The 27434-nt window shown below is 44.0% G+C and overlaps 2 protein-coding genes across 21 annotated transcripts in view; both read right to left on the bottom strand.

The window, feature by feature from the left end:
• Nucleotides 1-1707: 1707 nt before the first annotated feature.
• On the bottom strand, nucleotides 1708-9998 carry GOLT1A (golgi transport 1A). The gene is made up of 5 exons (XM_060277074.1): nucleotides 9922-9998; nucleotides 6763-6854; nucleotides 4196-4374; nucleotides 3356-3419; nucleotides 1708-2899 (listed from the first exon to the last, which is right to left on the bottom strand). Exons 1-5 carry the CDS (start codon nucleotides 9944-9946, stop codon nucleotides 2861-2863), a joined length of 399 nt encoding a protein of 132 aa, XP_060133057.1. The 5' UTR covers nucleotides 9947-9998; the 3' UTR covers nucleotides 1708-2860.
• Nucleotides 9999-17817: 7819 nt separating this feature from the next.
• The window catches only part of PLEKHA6 (pleckstrin homology domain containing A6), a 191605-nt gene continuing 181988 nt past the window's right edge, over nucleotides 17818-27434 (bottom strand). For 19 of the 20 annotated variants that reach the window (XM_060277077.1, XM_060277076.1, XM_060277075.1 and 16 more), the window contains 6 exons: nucleotides 27110-27295; nucleotides 26092-26256; nucleotides 25235-25368; nucleotides 24286-24428; nucleotides 22235-22355; nucleotides 17818-20413 (listed from right to left, as the gene is read on the bottom strand). In XM_060277077.1, the coding sequence (XP_060133060.1) occupies nucleotides 22243-22355; nucleotides 24286-24428; nucleotides 25235-25368; nucleotides 26092-26256; nucleotides 27110-27295 (741 nt within the window). In that variant the 3' untranslated portion in view covers nucleotides 17818-20413; nucleotides 22235-22242. The remainder of the gene's footprint in view (nucleotides 20414-22234; nucleotides 22356-24285; nucleotides 24429-25234; nucleotides 25369-26091; nucleotides 26257-27109; nucleotides 27296-27434) is intronic. The other variant, XM_060277080.1, reaches the window with a different exon arrangement.

The following is a 27434-nucleotide window of genomic DNA, read 5'->3' on the forward strand; positions in this document are numbered from 1 at the left end:
GTTAAACAAAAAACAAAAAAAAACCTCGGAGAGCACAGAAGATAGATCCTGTTCAAATTTTAAATGTTCTAATCCAAAGAGGGTAATTAAATTAAAGAGAGAGGATGGTTTTTTTATCCCCCCACAAAAAAAGTTAAAGGTTGTTTGAAAATGGGTTTGCTATTTATGGTATGGACCCTCATCCCACATTCAGAAAACAGGTTTGTCAGGTTTTTGTATCATTTCAAATCCTGCCAAACCTGTTTGACCAGAAACAAGAGTGGGACCAAAAAAAAAAAGGTATGTGGATACCAATTGATTCCTGTCCCAAGCTTCTTTCCTCTCTCTAAAAAACCTATAATTTGTATGCAGCTTTAAACAGTATTAAATATATATGTTAACATTCATGTAGACAACATGCAAGGGGGGGGGGAGTACATTTCATTCCTTTAAAAAGCAATCTACCTCTTCCAAAATGAAAAAAGACACATGCAGCCCAAACCTATAAATCGCTTGCCCTGGAGCAAGTCACACTGCTTACTCCCATGTATACATCTGCATACATTTTAGCCTCACAGTGCAATCCTATTCATGTTTATTCAGAAGTGAGCCCCATTCAGTTCAGCGGGACTCTTTCCCAGGTTAGTGTGCAAGTGCAGCCTGAGGCTTAAAGTTCCTCCCTCTCTACTAACCTCAGTTCTCTTTTAGATGTTCTTGCCAAGACTCCTCTGCTGCTTCTGTTTGATCTCTTGAAAGGAGGAGAGCACAGCTGCTCTTTGGAGTCCAGGTCCCTCTCAAGTGCAGTATAACCCACCAACCCCCCTTTGCTGCGTGACCTGGCAGTTGACATCAGCAGAGATGGATCCACCTCTTACCTTTTGTCTTCTACTCTCCCTCCTTAATGGAGTCTGCTTCAGAAACAGTTGCCATATCTATCCCTCTTGCTTGCAGTATGGGATAGCAAAGCTTTACATTATTGTTGTTGTGTTTCCTCTTTCCTCCTCCTTCACAATGGAGCCAGAGCTGTCCCTGTGGGAACGCCCTTCCAACAGATGTCAAGGAAATAAGCAGCTATCCTATTTTTAAAAGACACCTGAAGGCAGCCCTGTTTAGGTAAACTTTTAATATTTAATGCTGTATTGTTTTAACATTCAATTAGGAGCTGCCCAGAGTGGCTGGGGAGACTCAGCCAGATGGGCGGGGGTACAAATAAATTATTATTATTATTATTATTATTATTATTATTATTAAGCTGTTGGTATAAATTGGTAATTCTGGAGAATGAAACGCCCTTCTTTCTTGCTCTGATTAAAACAAATTTCTCCCCTCAATCCTTCATTTTAAAATATTTGTCTAAGTATCACTTCCACATTATTCTCTCTCTCACTCCTCTACACATGCCCAGCACCAGGTGTTGAAATTTTTCACCCCTAACAATTTTGTGCCTAGGGCAACTTCCTCTGTGGGTCCCCCCATGCTATGCTACTGTACAAATGCGGTTCAGTAGCTGGACTTATTCTTTGGCGGGTACGTACCCAACATACAGAGGCCCTGTGCACAAGGTGGAGGTTGGGAAGAAAGATCACATAGCTCTGTGCTGAATAACCATCGCCATAGCTTTAGCCAAACTAAATAAGATGGTTTGAGGTCCATGATGGGCTCTCCCATGTTCTTTTTAAATGACAAAATGCAACCACTGTTCCCTCACCAGTGGATTTAACTCCCCACCCTTGCTGTCTTTCCCAAATCAAGTGGTCTCCCTGTAGCTCCTATTTCCCCATCTGAGCAAAACAGACACGCACACACGTGACATTTTGAGAAACATGATTTATTCGATAGCATTAAAACATGTTTTATGTTTTGTTAAATAAAAAAATAGAAAATATGCACACGGTGGAATCAAATAGTGTTCACGTTCTGTTAAATAGACATTGCTCCAAAGTACAGCCTGTGTGTCTGTCTTTTTGAACTGCAAGTTATTTTGCGAACTCATCCCCTCCCCTAACCATCTTCTTTACTGGGATTTTGAAATTGACAGAAAACTCAGAACAACACTTCTCATCCTTATATTCATTTCCCCCCTTCCTATTGTTGAATTTGGCTAGTGAGATGAGACAAGTTGTTGTAGTGTCATAGTGTTCAAATTATGCCTTCCAACTTGTGTGTGTGTGTGTTTTAATCCCTTCAATTTCAAATTTCTGATCCATTATGACAGGCATCCCCAAACTCGGCCCTCCAGCTGTTTTGGGACTACAACTCCCATCATCCCTGACCACTGGTCTTATTAGCTAGGGGTGGTGGGAGTTGTAGCCCCAAAACAGCTGGAGGGCCGAGTTTGGGGATGCCTACATTATGGCTTCTCACAAGGGACGAAAAATATCAGTGGGTAAAGCATGTCAACAAAAGAAAAGAAACTGAGCACTCTGCTTACTCACACAACTGCAACTGTTTGGAAGGTGTAGACCCCGAGGGATGTGTCTTCCTTGGAGCAATTTGACAAGTCCTAAATGTTGGTTTGTTGCTAAGAAATCTTGTGAACATGGATGTGCCCAAGTACTGATGCCCACTCAGCCATTGTCCATAGCCATTGCCCAGCACCAGCATGATCATCTCTATGAACCAGCAGTTCAGTTGTAATTGCTCTTGCAAACAGCACCTCCAGGCAATTCCTGCTGGGATAGGAACCTGCTAATAACCTTGCACACTCCTGCAGGTGATCACACAGGGGCCTTCAAAGGTATGAACTGGGCAGGAGGTCTCAATGGCACATCGCTGTGAAAACAACACAGTAGTCTATAAAAAAAAGGTCTATTTGCTTGTAGGAGGAGAAGTTGTCTGTGGTAGGAAGCCTCTTCTCCATAGAGAAGGTGTCTCCAAGTTTTTATACCATAGAGCTGGTGTCTCCAAGTTTCTGGAACAGCTGCAACAAGAAGTCATTTGTAACCAATCACATTTCTCTGAAGAATTGTATAACTCTACATTTCTATGATTTCTAGGCATGGGTTGTTGTTGTTGTTTTGGTCCCACCTCTTTCCCTGCGAAAACTCGCTGTTTACCACTGAATCAGAACAAACATCAACCTTCAGAAGACCTGACTGATGATTCCTCCAGTTCAACCGTATACAGTGAAGTTTTGTTTTTGTTTTGTTTTTTTAATCACAGACCTATGCCTACAGATCATGGCACAAATGGAAGTGTGGATGAGTCCTATTGTTGGACTCCAGTTCCCATCAGCCCCAGTCACTCAGGGGACAATGGGAGTTGTGTGTTGTACCTGGAAGCCTGCAGGTTCCCCAACCCTGCTGTAAAGCTTAAGGGAACCAAACCAGCCAGATAGAATCATGCTCCCCTGAGAGCACATGAAAAATTTTCTTACCTTGCTCAAAAATGGGATGTTCACCAATGATCCCAGAAAACCAAAGGCAACTGGGAAAAAGCTCCTGAGGACAAATAAGTCATTGTTAATAATGGCTGAAAATCAGCAGCCGGAACAAAACCCGAGAGTTATACTAGATGTGACAGCAGCAATTATCTGTGTTGAAAGCAAAGTAGAAAGATGGCTAAGGAGTGCTGACCCCCCTCCTTTGTCCATAGCTTCTCTAGCCATGGCTCCTTCCGCAGAGCGTCTTTTTCCCTGCTGAGGCTCTAATACCTGGCCGAGAGAAAAGTAGCTGGAGAGAGGTAATCTGTGGGTGAAGGAACAATCTGGTATGGAGGGTCTCCAATCCTCAAGAGCAGTTTTTGAGGATCATAAAGGATTGTATGGGAGAGGAGAGGGGAAGATCCATTGTGCAAGTGGAAATCCACAATGCAAGGAGGGAGGTACAGTCCAAAAAAGGAGGTGGTAAGGGAACCCATGGCTACTTTAAATTAATTCAGATCTCCAGGAGGTGATGAGCTGCACCCAAGGGAACTAAAGAAGCTTGTGGACATAATCTCAGAGCCTCCGTATATAATATTTGAGAATTCTTGAAGAACAGATGAGGTCCCTGCAAACTGGAGGCGGGCAAATGTTGTCCCCATCTTCTTCTTGTTGGAACTGGTAAGATTGTAGCCCATGAGGCTCCAACTTAGAGCACCAATTTCAGAAACTGTAAACTTGTAGAGTTCAGGTCTGGCATCATGTGCAGCTATCAACAATCCTGGACTTACCTAGACACCACTATGCCTACATCGTTTCCATAGAAAGCTTTGTGGCTTTGGTATGAATAATCACCTGAAGAGGTTAATGAAGCCATAGGTCTCCAGAAGCATGCCTAGGACAGGCCACCGAAGCAGGACGATAATTATGCCCCCCAAAAAGAAACTGGTTCCCTTAAGCTTCTGCCTCTGGAAGAAGAAACCAAAGGTTCTTCTTAGTCCAATGATAATGGCCAGGCCAGACAGGAACAGGATCTAAAGAGAAGAAGATCAAAATCCAGGGATTATTGGAGTGTATTATCATTAGTAGGCGCTTTATCAGGGATGGGGAGCCTGCGGCCTTTCAGATGCTGTTGGACTCTGACTCCCACCATCCCTGACTGTTCGTCATTGTCAGCCCTAGGTTTGGCTGATGGGAGTTGTAGTCCAACAATATCTAGAGGGCTCCTGATTCCTTGCCCCTGATTTTCATGTTTATGTATATACTGCTTTTCTTTTCTTTAATCACAAAACACTTTACCGTATATAGTGATCATTTATAATTCAGGAGTAGGCAACACAATACCCTCTAGATGTTTTGGACCAAGCCCCACCCCATCCCTGACCACTGGGCATGCTGGTTGGACTGGAGCTGATGGGAACTGCCAGTGCACAACATCAGGAGTAACCACATTGGCTATCAATTGGTATTCTCTCTTAGGGGTGCTGGGTGTAAAGGCTGAATCTTTCCTACAGGCTTGATGAACTTTGTATCCCCTTCAGTAATTCTCTCTGTTTTGTCTTTGGAGGGAAGGAGAACATTGGTCCTGTTGCCTCTCTTTTCTTTGTCTTGCGGGGATCCTTTAGCCAGTGGCATAGTGTAGGGGCCCCCCAAGGGGTGGTTGCCCCAGGTGCAAAATTGTTAGGGGGCACAAAATATCAACACCCATTGCTGCCTGAATACAGCTGCACGCTTCCATTGCTGGGATCCATTGAAAACAGCTTATCCCTGCAAACTAGGAAGTGACCTCTCCAGACAGCGCAATGACTCTTGAAAGCACAGGTGGAATTAACAGCCCCCCAAACACCTTGTGAGGGAAAGAGGGATTGACAGCCAACAGGTCAGCATAAGGTTGCCCTTCTAACCTGGAATGTGGTCGGATGGGCTGCATCTTTCAGGAACACCTCTTTCACTGATTTTCTATCTTACTGATACAGGAAACCTGGACCAGGGATGACATATCATTAAATGGATACTACCGTACTTGCTTATACTACATAAATTCCCAGGTCACAGAGAACAACTTCATACCTCCCTGCTATTTCAAGATGAAAGCCCAGGTGTTACATACAGTACTCAGTTGCTAGATTCTGCGCTGCCATGGTGGATATTCATCGAAGGATGGTTTGCACCACAAACTAGGCCCAAAGTCCAAGACCTGTGCTCCTTCACACTCCCTTTCAGCTGTTTGTCCCTATTTCTATCTTTTTAAGTATGTATGCTATATAAGGTAAAGGTAAAGGGACCCCTGACCATTAGGTCCAGTCGCGGATAACTCTGGGGTTGTGGTGCTCATCTCGCTTTATACTGGCCGAGGGAGCCGGCGTACAGCTTCCGGGTCATGTGGCCAGCATGACAAAACCGCTTCTGGCAAACCAGAGCAGTGCACGGAAACACCGTTTACCTTCCCGCCGGAGCGGTACCTATTTATCTACTTGCACTGGTGTGCTTTCGAACTGCTAGGTTGGCAAGAGCTGGGACCAAGCAACGGGAGCTCACCCCGTCGCGGGGATTCGAACCACCGGACTTCTGATCGGCAAGCCCTAGGCTCAGTGGTTTAACCCACAGCGCCACCCGCATCCCTGTATGCTATATAATCACCTTTTAATTACCAGTTTTTATTCCTTACCTGTTTTATGTCTTATGTGTTCAGTTTCCGTATGTTTTATCTTATGCTGGTCTGTGACCGAAATAAAGTTGGATACTGATACTGAATGTGCATGTGTACTCTGCCTGTTTCCCTCCCTCCTACCTACCCCCTCTGCACTGCCCCAGGCACTGGCAACCCATGCTACATCATTGCCTTCAGCCACAGGAAACTGCTGACCAAGGGTACTGTGTTGCTGGAGGAGCATCATCTTCCTCAGTTCATGAAGTATCACTTACACCCATACCCTTGCAGCATGTGCTGTGTATAGTGGTTGGTACACAATACAAAAGTTTCAATTCTGTAATGGGCTGCCAGTCCTGATCATGCAATAAGAAATGTCTGCTGGATCAGGCCAAAGGCCCATGCAGTCTGGCATCCTGTTCTTACTTTGAACAACCAGTTGCCTATAGGAAGCCTGAAAGCAGGATTTGAGCACAACAGCGCTCTCCCCTCCTGCGGCTTCCAGTGACCGATACATATGTCTTCTGACAGTGGAGGTGGAACACAGCCATTGTGGCTGTTAGATATTCCTTAAAACCTTAGACTAGACAATTCTGCTTGGAAGCAAGTCTCCCAGTTGATGTCAATGGAACTACCTTCCATAACAGTGCCTGTAAACTGGGCTTAGTGATCCTTATGATTCATTAAAGCTTTGAAGGCAAACTAGCCTATATATGTGATGACAAAAGCGACATCTGGAAGGAAACATCTGGAGCATAGGAAAGAAACTTACATTTCCAAAGGCCAGAAGGACCGAATCCATGTACAATAGCATTCCGAAAAGCAGGAAAAACACCCCGAAGCCCACAAGTCCCACACCAATCCCTATAACAGATGAAATGAATGTAATCAAACACACAGCATTCTGAAGATCATGGGGGAGGAAGGCCCACTTATAACTCAATAGTGGGAAAATATGTTTCTGGCGTTTGCAGTTTGGGCTCAGAATACCTGTTCTTGCATGGTCCTGCTTTTCTTTTGAGATCTGTATGGGTGGTTGTGCTACATGGTACACTGCCATGTGAAAAATGGTGGGTGGCTGGGCAGGGCTTTCTTGGGAGTGTAGCTAGCAACGCGACTTTGGAGATCCCACCCAAGGGAAGGTAGCTTAGCACTTTCCTTTTCTGCTTTTCAGAAGCTAGCACTTGTTTTGGGCAGAACTTCAAATCAGGGATCATTTGTATTCCCCTTAGTCTCAATTGTCATCTTTTGCCTGCCTAAAGCTGGGTAGCCTCTCAACCAGAGAAGGGCTCAATGAGGAAATAACTTTGAATAATCTGCAGAATCAACTCCTAAATGCAGAAGCAATGTCATCTTTAATGGCCAGGCCTAGGATTGTGGGTACTTGTCCACCTTCAGTTTTGCTCTCTCTTTTTACCTTGCTCTTAAGGATGTCTCTCCATCCACCCATCCCTTGATCCATTTCTCCACTTCAGGCGTAACTCTTGTTATTCAGAACCAACAGAATTTTCTCCTAGCAAGCATTGGGTGCAGCCCGAATTTACCAGCATGGGCTATAGCCAAAGAACAAGCGAGGTGTTGACTGGTGTTTAACAACAAGGCTAGAGACACTGCCCGTAAATGCCTTAAAAGTATCTTTCATAGTCAAATGTCAGTGTTGTACAGCTGTGTTAATATTCCTGCTCTTCATTACCATGTGCTGTGTTCCTTTGCATGATGATAGTTGGCAGTCTTGGAAAGATCCCTCTGAGTGATACATTGGCAAACAGCAACAGGTCCCTGACACAAACTCTGCTGGTGATCTGCAACTCGCTGTCTCATCACAGTCTAGCTGAGAGATGGGGAACCTTCTTCAACCCCAAAGCTGCATTCCTTTCTGGGAGCTGTGTGTCAATGATGAATGGGGCCAAAGGCAAAAGTGGGCAGAGCAATAAATCTAAAATTTGTGGGAAATTGCAGTCTGGATAGCTCTGTTGGCTAGAACGTGGTGATGATAACGCCACGGTTGCAGGTTTAATCCCCGCATGCAGCAGCTGCATATTCCTGCATTGCAGGGGATTGGACTAGGTCAGGCACCCCCAAACTTCAGCCCTCTAGATGTTTTGGCCTACAATTCCCATCATCCCTGACCACTGGCCCTGTTAGCTAGGGATCATGGGAGTTGTAGGCCAAAATATCTGGATGGCCGCAGTTTGAGGATGCCTGGACTAGGTGATTTTTAGGGACCCATCCAACTCTAAGATTCTAAAGTTATATGATTCTATGATAACTTTGCATGAATTCTAGTTCGTGCATGAAAAGGGTTGGAACCAGAGAGGTCTGTTTCTCAACTCAGCTAAGTCATACCCCCTTACCTCCGTAAAAGGAGGAATTGAAGCTGTGTTCCCCTCCGTTGCTAGTTGGATATGATAGCACAGTCAGTAGAGCATGTGGCTCTTACTCTCAGGGCCATGGGTTTGAGCCCCACATGAGGTGAAAGGTTCCTGCATTGCAGGGGGTTGGACTAGATGACCCTTGTGGTCCATTGCAACTCTATGATTCTGTGAAATGCATGAATCTGACCTTTGGAACATTTTGTAAGTAAAGAATTTTAAACTTCCTTAACAGTGTGTGTGGTCTGTTCATCGCAAGAGGGGTGGAAAGAAAGGAGTGCTGTTTGCAAGCAGACTAAATGGGTCTAACAACCTATATTCCTAAAGCTCTATTTTGTGAGTTTAAACTCTGCTACTGGAGCTCTCTCTTGCTGGAGAGAGTTTAGCCTTGCGTTTTAAATCGATTTGAGTCAATTCTTTTGTTATTTACTGTATATTCTGGCGTATAAGACGACCGGGCATATAAGACGACCCCAAACTTTTCCAGTTCAAATACAGAGTTTGGGATATACTCACCGTATAAGAAATACGACCCAGCGTATAAGACGACCCCCGACTTTTGAGAAGATTTTCATGGGTTAAAAAGTAGTCTTATACACAGGAATATACAGTACTCCATACATGTGGGTCACAGGGATTCTATTTTCCTCCCACAGGTTGTACTTTTGCACCTCAGGTTAAGTACTTAATTGGTTCCGAAAGTCCATACTTAACCTGAAGTGTACTTAACCTGAAGTGAACTTTCCCATTGAAAGTAATGGAAAGTGGATTAATCCGTTCCAGACGATGAAAAACATCCCCTAAAACAGCAATTCAACATGAATTTTTCCTGTCTACTGAGACCATTGATCCATAAAATGAAGGCAATAATCAATGTACAGTGGTACCTCAGGTTAAGTATTTAATTGGTTCCGAAAGTCCGTACTTAACCTGAAGCGTACTTAACCTGAAGCGAACTTTCCCATTGAAAGTAATGGAAAGTGGATTAATCTGTTCCAGACGGGTCCGCAGAGTACTTAACTTGAAAGTACGCAACCTGAAGCATACTTAACCCTAGGTATGACTGTATACTGAAACTCTTGTGCCCTGGGAACAGAGGCAAAGATATTAATTTACTTCCTTTTCCAACAGCACATTCTCTGATCTTTTAAAAAAACCAAACCAAAAAAAGTGCCTGTGAAACAGTCAACAGAGTAACACTGGGACTAGAGAGCCAGTGTGGTGCAGTGGTTAGAGCACTGGACTATAAGACCAGGGAGGTGCAGGTTCAAATCCCCACTCGGTCACAAAGCTTGGTGGGCCACAGTCCACCTCACAGGTTTGTTATTAAAATGAGGGGAGGGAGAGCATTATGTTTGCTGCCTTGAACTTGCTGGCGAAAAAGCAAGTATTTAAGTAAAGAAATAAATAAGAGAGGTCAGGGTGACATTCTCTAAAAGCTGAGCTGGCAAAAGGAAGCCTTGATTGGCCCCAATCATTCTTTCTTAGCTAACCTGATTACACTGGTATGAGAAGAAGCAACTTCTTCCTTTCAGGCTGTAAGATATGCTCATACTTACTCTGGATTTCTGTGATCTCTATCATCTTTGCTGCTGTAGGCCTAGAAGGGCTCTGGATGTTCAGGTGCAGATGCAAATGTCACGGAAGGGGGGGGTGAGGTGCAGGAGGATGCTGTCACTTCCACATATTCTGCAGCCAGTGAACCTTGGAAAGGCCTTTAGCCCTTCCTGCGTCACCTTGCAAATCATTAACCTCCCAGCAGTGAAGACACCTCTTAAAGTTCACGGGGCTGTCACTCTGGAGTTTGCAAGCGGGTGGGGCGGGGAAGCGCCATCACAAATGCTCAGCTTGTGCTTCCTGTTCTCCTGGGCTTGCGAGGGGAAGCTAATAGCAGGTCTCCCCGAGGCTTGAATTATGGCAAAAAGCTGCTAGCAAAAATGAACGGAAAGAAGAAAGCCACACAAATTATGACATTCTTCATGTGTGTGTTTGGTCCCAAATGCCGTCCATGGCTAATCTTGAAATACCAAAACAACGAAGGGCTTTCACCTGTTGTCAGGGCCTCCCTTCAGCAGTTCAGGAAGGCCGTTATAAGATACCATATATGAGGAGAGGAAATGCCCATGTGGCACAAGCTGGTCTCCGATCGTAATAAAAAATCATTATTATGCTCATGTGGCTCTGGGCAGGGGCGTATGAAGTGGGGAGGGAGGGGTGGGCCACCCTGGTGTTTCTTTTACAAAATGGCTCCTGCCTCCCGCCAGCTGTAGAGCAGCCAAGGGTGTGCACAGTCTGTAAGGGTGCTGCTCACGCGGCGTCCATATGGGCTTCTGCTCTCGCGCAGCATCCATACAATCGTCCGTACGGGCTGCCTCTCTCGCGCCATCCATATGGGCTGCCTCTCACACAGTGACTGTACGGTCTGCTGCATGTGCACACTCCATATGGGACGGGGCTTGCACAGCAGCCCGTACGGATGCCGTGCAAGTGGCAGGCCATACAGCCACCCCGCACGAGTGGCATCCCGTACGGACTGCGCATGTGCGGCAGCCCATATGGAGTGTGCATGCGTGGCAGCTCGTATGGTCGTCGTGCATGCACACTCTGTATGGGCGTCGTCACTGGGCGGTTCACCCAGCCCCTCGGCGTCCCGCCCTGGGTGCTTGAGAGGGTTTCTCCGCCACTGACTCTGGCAGCAGGAAATAACGGAGCATGCCCTTCTTTATTGACAGCATTACATAGACATTCAAGCTAGGTCTATTCAGCCCATCCTACATAAGTTCCCTGTGTGTTCAGAACAACACTACATCTCCCTATTACTACAGGACGAAAGCCCAGAAGTCACATATTTAGTCGCCAGATTTTGCTCTGTCATGATAGCTATTCGTCGAAGGATGGTCTATGCTACAAATCAGTCCTAAATAGAAGGCCCATATTGTTAGATCCACACTTCTGAAGCCCCGCCCCATACAGCTGTTCTTTTTTAGCTGATCTCCTTTAAATTTTCCTTATTGGTTTTTTAATCTATTTCCTTTATATTTTTGCACAGTTGTATATGTATTATTTATTTGATTCCAACAAATATCTAGCAATTTATTTTACAAGGAATGCAACGGTGAAGTAATAGAACAATGCGTTTTTTAAGATTAGTGTGGGTTTATTTAGGTGTTTTGTTATGTGTGTTTAGGTGGGGGGAATTTACGTAGGTATGTGTGAGTTAGTCAAGTGTTAGAGTGTTGTGATTTTTGTGTCTGTAAATGTGAAGTTGCAAAGATGTTTGTCAACATAATAATTGATTGATTGTTGTGGTTCAGTTTATTTTTCTTTGTTTTTAAATAATAAATATTTTTTTAAAAAAAAAAATTCCTTATTGGTTTTATTCATCCATTACCTATGCTTAATCAAGTATTCTATGTACAGTATATGTTTTAATCTATGTTTGGTTCTTGTTCCCAATTATTAGTATTATTTTTTTAAGATTTAACTTTATTCAGATTTTTTTAAAAAAAGAATAGAAAAATATAACAACGTAAATTCAAACTTAAGCCACCCAACATAAAACAATACATAAATTAAACCAAATTAATTTAAACCTATTGGGCAAATTAAACAAATTAAACAATAAACAAATTAACAAATTAAAGCAAATCCCCAAACAGAAATCTATAGAATATAAACATAAAAACCTATACAATATAACTTAAAATTGACATCCAATCGTTAGTACACCATTTTCCTTAATATATACTGTACACATAACTTGCTTTACCTCTTATAAATTTGGAATGTAAGACTAATTAATTAAATCACCTTTCTATATATACGTATTCTCATGTGCCTTCTTAATCAAAACAAATCACTACCGGGTATCTGTTTTTATACCCTCTTTTTAAAAACAATCTTCCACATTTTTCCATTCAGCTTTCGATCTTTGTTTTGGTATATTCCTAATTGCCTAATTCCATCCTTGCCAAATTCTTAAATTCTACTAATTTTATCTGCCACTCCTGGATTGTAGGTATTTCCTCCCTTTTCCATTTTTGAGCTATAAGTAGTCTCGCCGCTGCGCAGGCATACAAAAAAATATTTTCCCTATCTTCTGGTATACTTTCTGGGATCAAACTTAATAAAAAATACTCAGGTTTCTTTTCAAATGTAATTTTTAACATCCTTTTCAATTTCTCATATATCTCATTCAAAAATTTATAAATCTTTATACATTCCCACCAACAATGGGAATTTTTCCCAATTAATTTAATAATTATCCACTTAGAGATATTGTTATGCTATTTATTTAGATGTTTTGCTTATGCTGGTCTGTGACCGTAATAAAGTAAATACATTCATTCATGTGTTTGTTTAGCTTCTAGAAGTTAATGCACAGTAGCCTTGAGGGCTGTTGCCCTTTCCACATTCCCTATTTGCAATCGGGAAGTACATGACGAGGAGGGGGAACCTGCTTTCACACGAACCTGCCCATCAATTACAGTCATCATGGGCAGATGCTCCTCTCTGCTAACAAGGGAGATTAGTTTGCTGGCTGTTTTTCCCATGACCACTTGAAAAATCCTGAGTATCTTACCAGACCACTTAATGGTTTTCCTGCCAGTTGTAGCCATTGCTACTCCATAGAATACAATAACATACAATGTTAGAATTAAAAGAAGCAACAAAAATACAATTAATAATCAACATGAATATTTTATGCAATGGATGTGCTGTCTCCCATCTTCAGCCACAAATCCACAGATTGAGAGACTCTTAATCTCAGGCTTGTGGGTTCAAGCCACATGTTGGGCAAAATATTCTTGCATTGCAGGGCTGGACTAAATGATCCTAATGGTCTCTTCCAACTCTACAGTTCTGTGATTCCAAGATGATGTGTACCACCTGAATGAATCTTATGGGCTACTGGTGGTCCACGGGCCAGTTTGGGAATCCCTAGCTTAGAGGGCAGGGTGGAAAGATGTGAAGGCCAAAAAAAAGAATCTAAAAGGATTATCAGCTAGATATAGGGTCCAGCCATTGGACCATTAGCGTATTACATAGCATCTTGCCAACTACTTTGTTTCATGCAAACATCTATTAGCCTCAAAAAAATAAAATAAAAATAAAAATCCCTCTGACGCAGTCTTGGAGCATCTCCTTTTCTACTGCATAGAAAAGAGAATACATGTCCCATTCTCATGCAAGCAGCGAGCAAAGAAATACCATAATAAAAAGCTAATTAACTGGCCAGGGACAGCTGTATTATCTATATCTGCGTCACTAAGGCACAAGATCTATATGCCCTCCTTTGGTGCTTGACAAATAGCTAAGGACACGAGATGAGAATCCATTTCCAATAAGTGAATCATTCAGCACATTTTGAAATAGGAAATGTATTTTCATGCTCATGTTATAACCCAACTATCCTTGCTGCTTCTATTGAAATTCTTGCAATCATTTTATAAGTTTGTCTCTCAAACGTTTGGCAAAAATGGAATCGTCGTACAAATAGTTATTGTGATGCACTACCTTGCTCATTAATATATCATCTAAATTTCTTTTCTCTGAGTGCAATCCACTCCCCCACCCCTTACCTGGAATGTACTACTATTGAATTCGGTGGAATTTAGTTCTGAGAAGATCTGTACAGAGTTGTGGCGAACCTCTGTAATCCTGTACAGACTTACATGGGAGTAAGTCCCATTGTACTCGGTGGGAGTCTCTTCCTAATAGGTATGCACAGAATTGCAGGGCCATCAATTGGTCTGATGCACAAGGCTGGTGGTGAAGAGCATTTAGTATTGAGAAACTCATTGTCAGAAACTAATCCAGGCTTCCTCAACCTCGGCCCTCCAGGTGTTTTTGGCCTACAACTCGCATAATCCCTACCTAGCACATACCCTCCAACTCCCGGTAAGAAAAATCCGGGATCAGCAGCGGCGCGGCACTGGAAGTTGCTTCTACGCATGTCCGGACATGCATAGAAGCAACTTCCGGTGCCAGTGCTGCCCGATTTCCGGTGCCCAGACACGGGCAGAGCAGCACCCGAAATTGGCTCTGCGCATGTCCAGACATGCTCAGAAGGAGCAGGTAAGAAATCCAGGAGATTTACAGGATTTTTCTCTATTCGAGATAACAGCAGGAAACGGGTTTAAATACGGGGGTTTCCCGCGAAAAACGGGAGACTTGGCAACTATGACCTAGCAGGACCAGTGGTCAGAGATGATGGGAATTGTAGTCTCAAAACACCTGGAGGGCCGAGGTTGAGGAAGCCTGAACTAATCTTACCAGCAGGCCACTGCTTTGTCATTCCTTCTTTCGTTTCCCAACTGTTTTACATGCACACTGAGAAGAAGGGGAGAAGCACACCGTCCATTTACAAACCATCAATTTTTATTTATTTGCTTTATACAAACTTGCAAGGTACAAATGCATTTATTTGTTTTGTTTTGTTTTCCTTGTGTGAGATTTTGACCTTTTTAAGTAGCTACATCTAGAACAAATGCTGCTGGGAGGGGAATATTAAGCAAGCTGCTGCAGATTTAATTACTGGAAAGATTATTCCATGGTTTGGTGTGAAGAACCCCAAGCCACTGACATACTGGTTTTTTTTAAAATCACAGACTGCTAATTTTTAAAATTGTCATCATCTAAGGTCACTTTTATACAAAAGAAAGACATCAACATCACGTTGCTTTTTTGATAGTTTTTTTAAACCTAACACAAGCAAACAAAAATAAAAATTGCTCCAAATAATGTGCATAAATAATGTAGTTCCTCTTGGTTACAGGTGCTGCTGGCATAAGAAAGTGTTATTAGAAGTGAAGGGAAAACACTTAAAATAAAACCATTTAAAAACATGTTCCACAATACTGTAAAACTGTGATGCGAAACGCATTCTGTTGAGAGCTCACAGCTTGTAACCTCAAAACACTTAAAGTGACATGAGCAATAATTGGTCACAGACTCCACCTAGCTATTAACTGAGCAGAGGGCTGGTGAGGGGTGATGGAGAACATTCCTTGGCATCCTTCGTGCCATCCTGCCATCTTTAAAGCCTTTCTCAATGGCAAGAAAAGAAGGGGGAAGGGTAATTGGACCTAGAATCCAAAACTTCCTTGACAGAAAAATAGGCAAGAGGCTGCCAAAAGTGGCACAGTCCTTGCTTCATTCCTTTCTTATGTGAACACTGGTTGAATCGTTTCACTGACACCTGTACCCTTTCGAGGTGACCTCCACATCTCTCAAATAGATGCACAGGTAGAACCACTACCTCAAGAGGTGGAATAAGGAGGCCTACTGTGATGTCAAGGGAAGGTCAATCCCAAGCCAACAAGCTTTCAAGAAGCTAATTTAGGCCTCTCTTCAGCTCTTGCTTATCTAATGAGCTGCCACCATTTAGAAAATGTCAACGATGCCTTCACAACAAGGGAAAATGCAGGTCACATCTGAAGGATGTGTCTCTCCCCAACAATATTAAAGGGAATGGTAGTAGCTGGGAGAGTGATCATGAAGGAGAGAGACAGGATGAAATCCAGCTGCTTTGCCACACAAAAACACAATCACGTGAACAAAAAGTATAAAAGAAGTAGCATTGACATGAAGTAGGGGGAAAGCCACCTATATTGCAAGAATCCCCATGGGATAGCTGCGTACCAGCAAGACAATCTTTGCGGTCCCTGATATGCTACAGTCCTACTCATCCTTCCTATAATGTACCTCCTGGGCCAGAGCCTCTATGGGCTTAAGTCAACAGCTTTGCTAGTTACAAATGAGCCATTGCCAAATGGCATCAGCTGAGGACTGGTCCCTGACATACAAAAGCAACTGCCGTACCCAACAAACAAGGAAATAAATGCATCATTCCTCTAAATTGACAGCTTGCATTTATTTTTAAATAAATTTGCTTTCAATAAAAGCAGAAAATATATATATTTATTTAAATATGTCTTCTTTTATTTTCTTAATTATTCTGATAAAACTGCCCAAAGTGACTCCATTTCAGTAACTCAGTGGCAGGGCTGGCTTCAGTGGCCCTGTGCACTGAGAGAGAACATAAGCTTGAAACAAAACAGTTTAGTGAGAAGAGGTAAAAACAAAGATATAGATATTTAGCACACATCACTGTATAATTTCCATAAAACATATATTAAGGCATGTAGAGGATAATGAAGGGACTGTTTTTAATGAGATGACATGGGTGCTACTGCAGGAGCAGAACCAATCATTTTTAACATCATCATCCTGGAATGTTGAAGGAGAAAGGAAGGAACAAAAACTCTGATTCCCTGGAGTGTTCTACATATTGCCAAAAGGATCATTTAAATAACAAAACAGACTTCATCATTTCATTGGACAGGGAGGTGGAAAACATTTCTGATTTAAGGATAGCCTGCCAAGAGTTTCCCACTGTGTTATATGACAAAGATCTTGTTATTTGCCAAGAACTTATTATTCTGGTCAATATCAGTTGAGGTGGATTCTCAGAAGCGTCAAGGAGGAAGCTAACCCCAAGGTGGGAGATTACGAGGTGGAAGCTTGTTAAAATGAACGTGGGAAATGGATGCTAATAAAATTCACAGTGCAATTCTATCTATGTATACTCAGAAGCATCCCTCAGTTTCTGTAACTGTCCCTTTTCATTTCATGAACAGAGCTCCAATCTCCTGGATTTATGGTCCTTCAGTGTTGTTGGACTACAACTTCCAACTTCCCTGACCATTGGGCCATGCTCTCTGGGGTCAAAAGGAGTTGGGAGTCTAACAGCACCTAGAGCCTCCCCCCCCCCAATCCCTGCCTCAGGGCCAAACTGGACTTGGTGGTGGTAGGCCTGTTTCTTGAAATTTAGGACTGCCCAATCGTGTATACACAGATTCCAATTTAGCGCACTAAATAGTGCACGTGGTATGGAAAACCGAATACTCTGCTCCACTTCAGTTTATCTTTCCTGCAGTCTGCCTCCCAGCATCACTTTTCTTCTCACTAGAAATAAGTCAGCCTGGTAGAGGAAAAAGGGCTATCGGGAAGCTCTGGGAAGAGCTCTCAGCTCCTCTCACCTGTGCAAGACTTTTAAAGCTGGGACTTCTCACTCAGCCAGGTTTTATATGAGATTAAGGCAGACCCACATTATAAGAGATGGGTCTGTCACTTTCACATTTAGTTTAGTTCTGTACACTGACCTGTCATCTGCTGATTTAACCACATACATTGGATACTGAACTTCCTCCTAATTGACCCAAGGTAAGGAAAGAACGAAACTGCAAAGTAGAGCTTCTTAGTATCTAGAACATTGTATTGGGAAGAAAGTTCAAAACCATTCTTTTCTGTCCAGCAAATTCTTCAAAACCATTCTTTTCTGTCCAAACCAAATTGCCACCTAGAAGTTGAATCTCAATCTAAAGTGTCAATCCTTCAAGGAAACAATCAAACAAAACATTGAATGAATGGGACTCCAGCTTTTTAAAAACAAAAACAAAATAACCAAGACCCCATCTGAAAATCCAGCTCAAGGGAATTAAAAGAAAAGAAAAGCCAGCTGCATTTTTGTGTTCTAAGCTAGAGTTAGAACAATCTGAATTTCTTCTGAAAGATTTGAAACAGAATGAAGGAACCAGTTTGGGAAGACTTTGTCCAGCTTGACCTTATTTTTGGTATGAAGCAATTTCATGTGCCTCATGATGGCCCGACAATATTTTGAGTGTAAAAACTTTGGCCCACAGGGTCCAAGTAGAAGTAAAATTATTTCCAAAAGTTGTGGCGTGAGGCAGCCCATGCTTTAATGTTACATCTCTCTGGGTTTGCTGTGCAATGCCCTATCCACGCCTGAGTGCTATGCTGCAGAACTGCAAAGCCCTTATTGCAAGTTGGTGCCAGCTTTAATGCAGAGCTTGACTACTGTTAAAAAGGTCTAGGTTGTGTGGTGAAATATATGTCCACCCCATGAATCACTAGAGAAGAAACCATCCTCCAAGAGCACGGAAGTTGACTACCACGGCCCTAAATGATATTCAGATAAGCCTTACCAGGTAGAAGTCCCCTTTCAGAAGACAACATGCGGGGTGAAAGAAGATCCCATTTAGACCCTTGTTCTGGTAAGTTTCCTGGCTAGGTATGAATCAGCACTGTTTGAATACGTTTCAAGGGAGGTTTGGTTGGTATTTCTTGAGGTCTGCCAAGTCCTCTCTCTTTGCCTGCACCTCTGGCCAATCTCTATTCTGAGTTGGTTCTGCTCTCAAACTATTGAGAAACTACTGAAGGCTCATTTGAGGTGGTCTGAGCTTGGAGCAGGTATATCACTAGTCCTATGCTCTTAATATACGAGCTCAATTGCTCTGAAAGGTCACGGCAATGATTACTGCACCCTTCAGAGAGGAGACTGATGAAGGCTGTGTTGGAGAGAGAACTCTACTTCCAAATCACCTACAAGCAGTGCTTTTTTTCTGGGGGGATGCAGGGGGACAGATACCCCTAAACAGTTTGTGAATCTAAGTTTGGCCTCATTGAGGGGCAGTATTTCAATATAAGTAGGAAAATGAGAGTATCCCTAAACATTTTTCTTAGGAAAAAAAAAGCACTGCCTACAAGCTATTGTGGTGGGAAATAAAGCAAGAGGATACATGATGAACATCAGAGGTCTTGCTTCAGTCCCCTCCCCCCTCCTCCAGTAGCCAGGAGAGCTTTGCTTCACACGTTCCATGGAGGCTGATTCATGGCCCATCCAGTCTAGTTTAGATCCATATTCCATCTAGTCCCCTATCCAGTTTTCATCAGCAGTACCTGCTGCTTCACGGGATGGTGCAAGCGACAAGTGCTTGGCGAACACAGTGATCTATCCAGCGCACAGTTTTCATCCTATTACTTGAAGCCCTGGAGAAGCCAGGAGGAAAATGCTCAGTGGCACTCTCCTGAGTTGCCTGTGATGTGAGAAGAAATGTCACCCACCCAGTCCCCGTTTTCTTTTTTCTTCCCCTACAGATAAAAGACAACCTCTCTGGGTCACAGAAAGCATTAAAGCTTCACCTAGTGGCGAATCACAGCCAACTAAGCTTTTCTAACCTCTTCCCTCCCCCATTATATCTTCCACCCGCACCCCTAAAACACGTCCACATACATTGCCCGCACCTTCCATTCCATCCACCCAACCCCTAAGCTTGGGAAAGAAGAAAACGCCGGCCTATCCCAGCCACAGCAACATCCTCACAACCCTAGCAAGCTTCCAAAGCTGCTTTTGGGTCCCCACATGGTCAACCTTCTGCCTTCTGCCACGCCCACAAAGTTCTGTCCATCCACTCATGCTTCCTTGCTGTCTTTCCTTTTCCTGTGAAAGGCTGTGAGCATAAGCAGGGAAGTGTGGCCGTGCACGGGTTGCTTAGCTCCACAGGCGAAAGATGCTGAAAGCCATTCTGGTTGGCAGAGAAGAGACCAAAGTGTGTGTGTGTGTGTGTGTGTGTGTGTGTGTGTGTGTGTGTGTGTAAGGGGGGAGAGGGGGGGAAGGAGGAGGAGAAGAAACATCTAGTGCTCACTTCAGTAGAGGGTAATGAATTCCCTGGCTGCAGATACAAAGTCATTCTTCACACAACCTTCCTTCCCTGCTGCCTGCACTTGCAGGCTATAGAGCTCCAGGAGATGAGCTACATCAACTCCCCCTCTTGTTGCCAGCATCCCTTTTCTGGCTCAGTGCTGCCTCTTTGCTGAGACGCAGCTGTTCTTTTGCTGCTGGTCCTTAGCCTTGGGAGTCTGCTGCACCTGATACAGAGGACCTGTCCAGCAAGAATGGAAACAGCTCCTGCACTATAGCCTGCTGAACCGTGGGCAGTTGGTACAGGCCATAGCAGCAGCAGCAGGACAAGAAGAAATGGGACAAAGGCAAGTGCCATCCCTGCTCTCCCTCGATGGCAGCTTTTCTTTCCTGAAAAGTTTCCGCAGCTCAACTGAAGGAGATGGGTGTGCCGAGAGAACCCTAACAATGACCACGCGCGTTGTTCAGCGGTTGGGGTGCAGACGCCGTGGGTTAGAACGTGGCTCCGTGGAACTTCACAGCATTCACAGCAGCCAGGGCCTGTGCTGGAAGAAGAGGAGAGAAGAGAAGAGAGTCAGTGACAGTTGTTGAAACCTAAAGTTGTGGGCCTGTTGCACAGGCTTTTGACATTTTCCTCACAGCAGGCTTGAGGGATTTGCAGAGGCTGTGAATTTGCTAGACATGCCTTGAAGGAATGTCCTAGAGAGAGGTTTCATTGACATTCACAGCTCTACCTTTCTGCTCAGGGAGTTCTCTCAAAGCCTTAAAGGTCTTCACCAAGAAAGGTGTCAAACACATGTCAGTCAGAGTTCTAGCCCACAGGCCAGCAGGACACTCTAAAGTAGCCTTTCCTAACCTGGTTTCCTCAAGATGTTTTGGACTACAGCTCCCATCAGCCTCAGTCAGCACAGCCAATCTGGAGAGCATCAGGTTGAGGAATACCACTGTAAGAATTCTTGGTCTGTCATTCTGGTCTGTCAACCACAGATGATGACTAGACTAACAGCACAATCTTATATGTGTATAGTGGGAAGAAAGTCCTACTTTATCAAATGGGGCCAATGCCCAGACCATTGTCCAGCCTAAAAGATGGAGTTGTGGCTTATCATAGATGCCCATCTCCATCTTTTGGTTCAGGTCACAGAAGCAACCTAATGTGTTACAGCCACAGGACCTGTGGCCCTCCAGATGCTGATAGACAACAACTCCTGCATTCTCCAATCTTTGACTATGCTGGCTGGAGCTGATGGGAGACTAAATCCAACAAAAAATAACATTTGCATAGCTTTGTCCAAATTTTGGATGTTCTGTACCAGTTGGTTTGTGAAAGGAGCAGCTATGGTGGCACATAGCACATAGCAGTTCAGCTTAACATCAACCATTCCCTTAGTTATGAAGTGGCTCATTGGGTGGGTGGGTGTGAAAACTGTTATGCTAGCTTTCCAGCAGGTTGGTTACTGTTGCTTTCTGGGAGGGAGAGGAGTGAAGTGGTGGGGAGGACAGTGTGGTGCAAATGCACCGGCGGAATCAATCGAGCGCTCCTGATGGTGCATTTGCACCATGCTAACCTCCCCACTGCATTGTCCTTCCTCTCCCAGTAAGCAACAGCAACCTACCTGCCAGGAAACCAGCAGCCCTGACCTTGCTGCTACCCTGCCCACAGAACGCCCCCCCCCCAGTAAGCTGTAGTGACACTGGCATTGAGATGGTGGCTCTGCCACTACTGCTTTTGATTGCCCTGATTAAACTTATGGCCTCCTGAGAATACCAGTTGCCCATCTTGCAGGCTTCCCACAGGTCAGCCACTGTGAGAATGGGATGTTGGACTAGATGGGCCTTTGCTCTGACCCAGCAGGTTCTGCTTATGTTCTTAACTTAAGTATGTTTTCTGATTTCAAAAAATCAGGAGAAAATACACCCAGTGGCATGTTTGGGTCCAGGCTATCTACCGTGTTCATGACATGACAAAGCAGGGTCTCCTGGGTTCATACTCTGAGCTACAACAATGTGCTCATTCAAGAATATTCTCTTGATTTAATTGGCACAGGGGAATCGTTGCTCATTGAAATAAGGTCACTTTGCCCCAGGGACTCCAGGACAAAGCATGGCGCCTTGATTCACCATGGAAGCATCTTGTCCTTAACTCTGCGGAAGGAGACTGAGCTTACATAGCACAGAAGAAAGGGTTACCTTAGTGGATCTCAGAGGATAGATGGATTGGTGGGGAGAGGAGTGGAAGCTCTTGGAAAAGAAGCTTACTACTTCTTTTCTCCAAGAGACCAAGGCATATAGAGATATGAAATGAATATAGTAAAAAAAAAAGGGGGGGGAAGCAAAGCAAAAGTAAAAGTAAAAAAAGTGCTTACTTTATGGCTCAGACACGCATAAAATGGTTGTCGCCGCCCTGGGATGAATCAGACGAGAGGGACTTGGTCGGTGGAGTCGGGGAGACTGGGGAGGTGGGAGGGCTCGGGGTGGCACACTGAGCTGGAAACAAGAAATGGAGACAGGGTCTGAAGAGCACAGAATGATTCAGCCAGAAATGGGAAGCAAAGGCAAGGAAACACATTTCATAGAGCAGCCTTTGACAACCTGGTGCCTTTCAGAAGTTGCTAAACTACATCTCCCACCAGCCCCAGCTAGTGCTGGCTGTGGCTGGTGGGGGTTGTAGTTCAACAACACCTGGAGGGCACCAGGTTGGCGAAAGCTGCCATACAGCAAACGGGTTAGAGGAAAGGGAATAAGAAGCATGATCAGAAATCACAGAGTGGCACAAAATAGCTCCCTCCTCGTGTTATGTGTGCGTGATTTCCACTAGCACTGCACAGAGAAAACCGCAGAGTAAGGCAATGATGGGAGCAGCACACCATTCATCCTGTAGGGAGGTAGACACACCACCTTGTAGGAAGATGGGCCTGCCCATTAAAGGAAGGCTGAATTATAATTTTATTGCTTGGTGTCTCATCAGAAAATAGCACTAAGCATTAATATTCATGTGAGTGGAATGCCTTCATAGCAACCCTGGAAGGTGCAGCTATTCATCAAAGATTCTTTAGACCAGACGTGGCTTGAATAATAATATTCTCCCTCTGGCCACAAAGCAAATAAGTCAGCATTACACAGCAGCTTCTTCAGCAGCCAGAGGTAGCTGGGTAGTAGAGTGCAGGTGGTGGGAGATCCATCAAATGTAATGATAATCACACAGCTAGCATGTCCCCAAGCCATTTTCATCAGGCCATGAACCCCATTGCCAGCTGCCGAGTTAAAGTGGCTTGCTGCCCAACCGTTCCCACAGCAAAATGGCATTCCTGCATTTGAACAGGGAGCTCTCATAGGTTAGCGCTGCACTGTGTGAAAAAACACTGTGTTTTGTTTGTTGTGAATCTCCCACCATTCAGCATCACTGCATGACCCTGGTCTCTTACTCTATTCCCAGGGTTGAGCTGATAGGAATCAAAAACACTCGGAAAGGGAAGCAGCATTACACATGGTATCTCGGAACCATCTAATTCCCCTAACTCTCTAGTCCCTCTAAATGGATGGCGACCTCTCAGTACTTTGGGCCACGGAAACTGGGCTGCCTTTGTTGGAGGGCCCTGCATTGCATTAGCTAGTTACCTGAGATTTTTTGGAAAAAATAATGGGATGCAACTGGTTATATTAAGACTAGCTAAAAGAATGGGCCAGTTTTTACATAATATATACATGATATATATTTAATTGGATTGAATTGATGTTTCCCACACATCACTTCAGGACCTGTAAGTTTGTGCCAATTGCCAGGCATTGCTCCTTATGGGCTGCAAATTAAAGGAGTAAAAAAAAAGAGGACAGCAAAGTTCAATGTAATGCATGTCACTGCACAAGCAACTTGACAGCCGAGACCAATTAATATATGTTTGACATTATTTGGCACTTGGCAGCAATGATGCAAATATGCCCCTTTTGACACATCGCCACTAGTATAAAAGTAAAGCGCTGCAGCAGCACGCCTGGCATTGCAAGACAATTCTCTGGCCTTTGTAAATCACTATAACTAATTTAAAGCAGTGGCTCTAATTTACACCAGCTACGTAGCATGCCAGCTGTCAAATCCATCTTATTTTGAAAGCCTTGCCTGCACAAGGAAATTACGTAGTCATCTGTAATTCATTTCTACCATGACTTATATCAGTGTTTCCCAACCTTGGGTCTCCAGCTGTTTTCAGACTACAATTCCCATCATCTCTGACCACTGGCCTTGCTAGCTAGGGATGATGGGAGTTGTAGTCCAAAAACAGCTCGAGGCCCAAGGTTGGGAAACACTGACTTATATATCCCACACTTAAATACAGAACTTGCAGAGGAAGGAAAAGCCTTTTGTTTCTTTGCAGCTGCATTGCTCCACTACCTAATCTTCCTTGCACCGGTACCTTACCTGAGAGCATGCGGCCCCGTCGGGAGGCTTCTGCAGCCAAGGCACAGGAGATCTCTATTCGCTTCTCCTGTTCCTGCAACTGGGTTTCTGGGTCCTGGGTCACGTCCACTTCTCCCTCGTTGTGGGGGACCACATTCTGCATGCTGCAAGAGAGGGAACCTGGGGTTATTACCTGCAGCTGGCTTGCCCCAGGACATGTTTTGGCTACGAAGGAGTTAGCACTCAAAGAGGCAGATCAGTGGGATAGGAGAACCTCACTATTCCCTGGGGAGGGGCCACTGCAAAAACAGCCCCATGAGAATTAAACATGTTCAATAGCCACAGAATATTAACTGGTTAATTGAGAGGGGAGGAATGGAAAATTGAGGTGTGTGTGGAATGGAGTATCCTCAAAGAACAACAGCTGAGTGGTAGGGAGGAATTCTGACAAATATGGAAAAGGAAACAAAAAATGCAGCAGTTCGAGTGCTCGTCTGTACTCAGGAATGGAAATCAGTCAAGCAAATTCAATCAGTATTTGTTCACATAGTTCCACAAATTATACATATCTCATTATTTTGTTTTACATTGTTTTGACATTTCCTTTACAATGACATGAATGTATCTTATGTAAATAGCTATGTGATTTATGGAAATTGCCAGCTTCTTACATCCCTTGTTGTAGGTTATCTACAACTGGCTAAGCTGCGCAGCTTTTCTATTATATTCAAAAAATCTGGGCTTGTGGGTGGGGGAGAAACAGAAGCTAAGCAGGGAAAACATGGGAGCCGGATGTTTTGTTCACAATGTCGTGCAGATGCCCTGTTAAAAGTGAGTGAACAGAGCATGGCTATTCATCAGCAAATGTCCATTGTAAAAGCAGGCATGGACTGATGATCAGTGACTGGGTGGCATAATGAGAAAGCAAAAAGGTGATGTAGGCGAAATAAGGTTCTATTCTGCAACGCACCTGGATTTGGCAATCAGCGTCTTTATCCTCTCCACTTTCTTTTGCTTCTCCTTCATCTCCTCTGGGCTCAGTGGAGTATCAGGTTCCAGCTCAATGTACCTTTCTGGGATGAGGACTTTGTCTGGGGTGGAAAGCTGAAGAGCAGAACGAGACAGACTGTGAGCTGAAAAGATGAAGATTAACTTACATAATAACCTTTCTTGAGCATCTAACCCTTGGCCATGATACTACCCACATCTATTTCTAATAGAAGTTCTAGATCAGATCTCACACAAAGCACCCTAACTCTGAATTGGGCTACATAATTCTCTCCAGATTGTCCCCTTGTGTGTCCTGGCATCTTGACATGAAGATAGTATTCTTCATCCCCTCCACCCCTGCAAACATACAGCGTAATCTTTTAGCCAGGGCACACACCCCATACAAAATGGCAACCCTCAGGGACCATCTTTTTTATCTTACTTATTTAGTACATCTGCTTTTGTCCCCATCCTTCTGCCTGCTGAGTTCTGTAAGGGAAATACTGAGACTAAGGAGGAGGAACCTGATAAGGTGCTGCCTGGACTGGTGGAAGACAGGTGGAGGCTGGCAGAGGTCAGACTAAGATGGATAGAGCAATGCCCCATTCGTCCTAAGGGAAAAGACTCCACTGCCCTCTGAGACCTCGCTCCATCTTTACATGTACTTCTGTGAATTTCAAACCAGGCACCTAAACCACATTGTTAATTCATGTGAGGGAGCAGGATCCTATTTTTTGTAGCGGCTGGGGAAACCCAGCCAAATGGACAGGGTATAAATAATAAATTGATGATGATGATGATTTGTAGGCCAAGGCACAGAGGAAGCATGGACTTCACCTCCTTGCTGATGTCCACATGATAATGCTCTGGCTCCAGCTCCATTTTGCGCAGACGCGCAATCTCCTCCCGAGGAGTCTCATACATCCTGCCAGAGTCTTCAGAGCGTAACGCTGCTTCCAGATCAGATATGTCCACCTCATGGATGCTGCGATGCCTGCGCACCTAGAACATACCATGCCCCCACCAACGCACGCATTAGAGTTGGGACGTAATAGAAATGCAGATCACTCTCCATAAGCTCTCGCTGGTACTTTATATTTCATTCCTTGCACATTGCCTCCATCGTTTCCCCACCTGCCACACTCTAAGGCAGCCTTCCTTTGGTCATGCTGGCTGGGTCCAACAGGAATTGTCACCCGAAAGGTCAGTCAGAAGCCCATCATGCTGGGAAAGGGCAGATCTGTGGTCTTGCTCTCATACAAAGGTAAGGTGGCAACTTTGTGTTGTGGGCTGCCTTATACCAAGTACCCTGTTTCTCATATTTTAAGACATACCCATAAAATAAGCCATAGCAGGATTTTTAAGCATTCAAGGAATATAAGCCATACCCCGAAAATAAGACATAGTGATAGGCGCAGCAGCAATGCCGGCCGCGGCAGGAGGAGGAGGAGGAAAAAAATAAGACATCCCTTGAAAATAAGCCATAGTGTGTTTTTTTTGAGGAAAAAATAAATATAAGACGTGTCTTATAATATGAGAAACACGGTAGGCGGACTCACATGGCTAAATCATCTCTACCATTGTTGTGCAATTTTAGGTGCCAAGCCAAAACATTTTCATTTACCTGGGTCTTGGGAGAATAGTTCGTTATGTCAGTGGGCTTTTTCTTTTTCTTTTGGGTAAGTGGGGGTGAGGGTAGGATTTGTTCTCTGTAATACATTTTCAGATGAGTATTTTGTTTATTGCTGCATATCTGGTTTGAATGTCTTTGTAATGTATACTTTTATTGTGCAAGTCACATTGAGACACCTTAGTGCAAGAATGTAACTAATAAACAACAATAGGGATACATTACCACTTTGTAAGAGGCAGGTGCTTTAGAGAGAAGGCTGTCTGCCTGTTGCTGATTGGCTGGAAGTTGCAAGCTCCGCCTCTTCTCCTTCATAGAACCACTTTGGTGGCGCTTCATGCGATCTATCTGCTCCTCTACGCTCATCTTTGCCTTCATTTCATTCGAAAATACTGCACTCTTTGGCCTGTCCTGGGGAGACACACACGAGCCTCGTGGTTATATATAGCAATGGGAAGATGCTGGTTTATCTTGAGTAGGAAAATGCCCTGCTCATATAGCTCCCCTGAATTCCCCAATGTTATTATGCATAACCTTTTGGTTTCTGTTG

The sequence above is a fragment of the Zootoca vivipara genome, chromosome 7, assembly GCF_963506605.1.
Source record: "Zootoca vivipara chromosome 7, rZooViv1.1, whole genome shotgun sequence".
Taxonomy (NCBI): domain Eukaryota; kingdom Metazoa; phylum Chordata; class Lepidosauria; order Squamata; family Lacertidae; genus Zootoca; species Zootoca vivipara.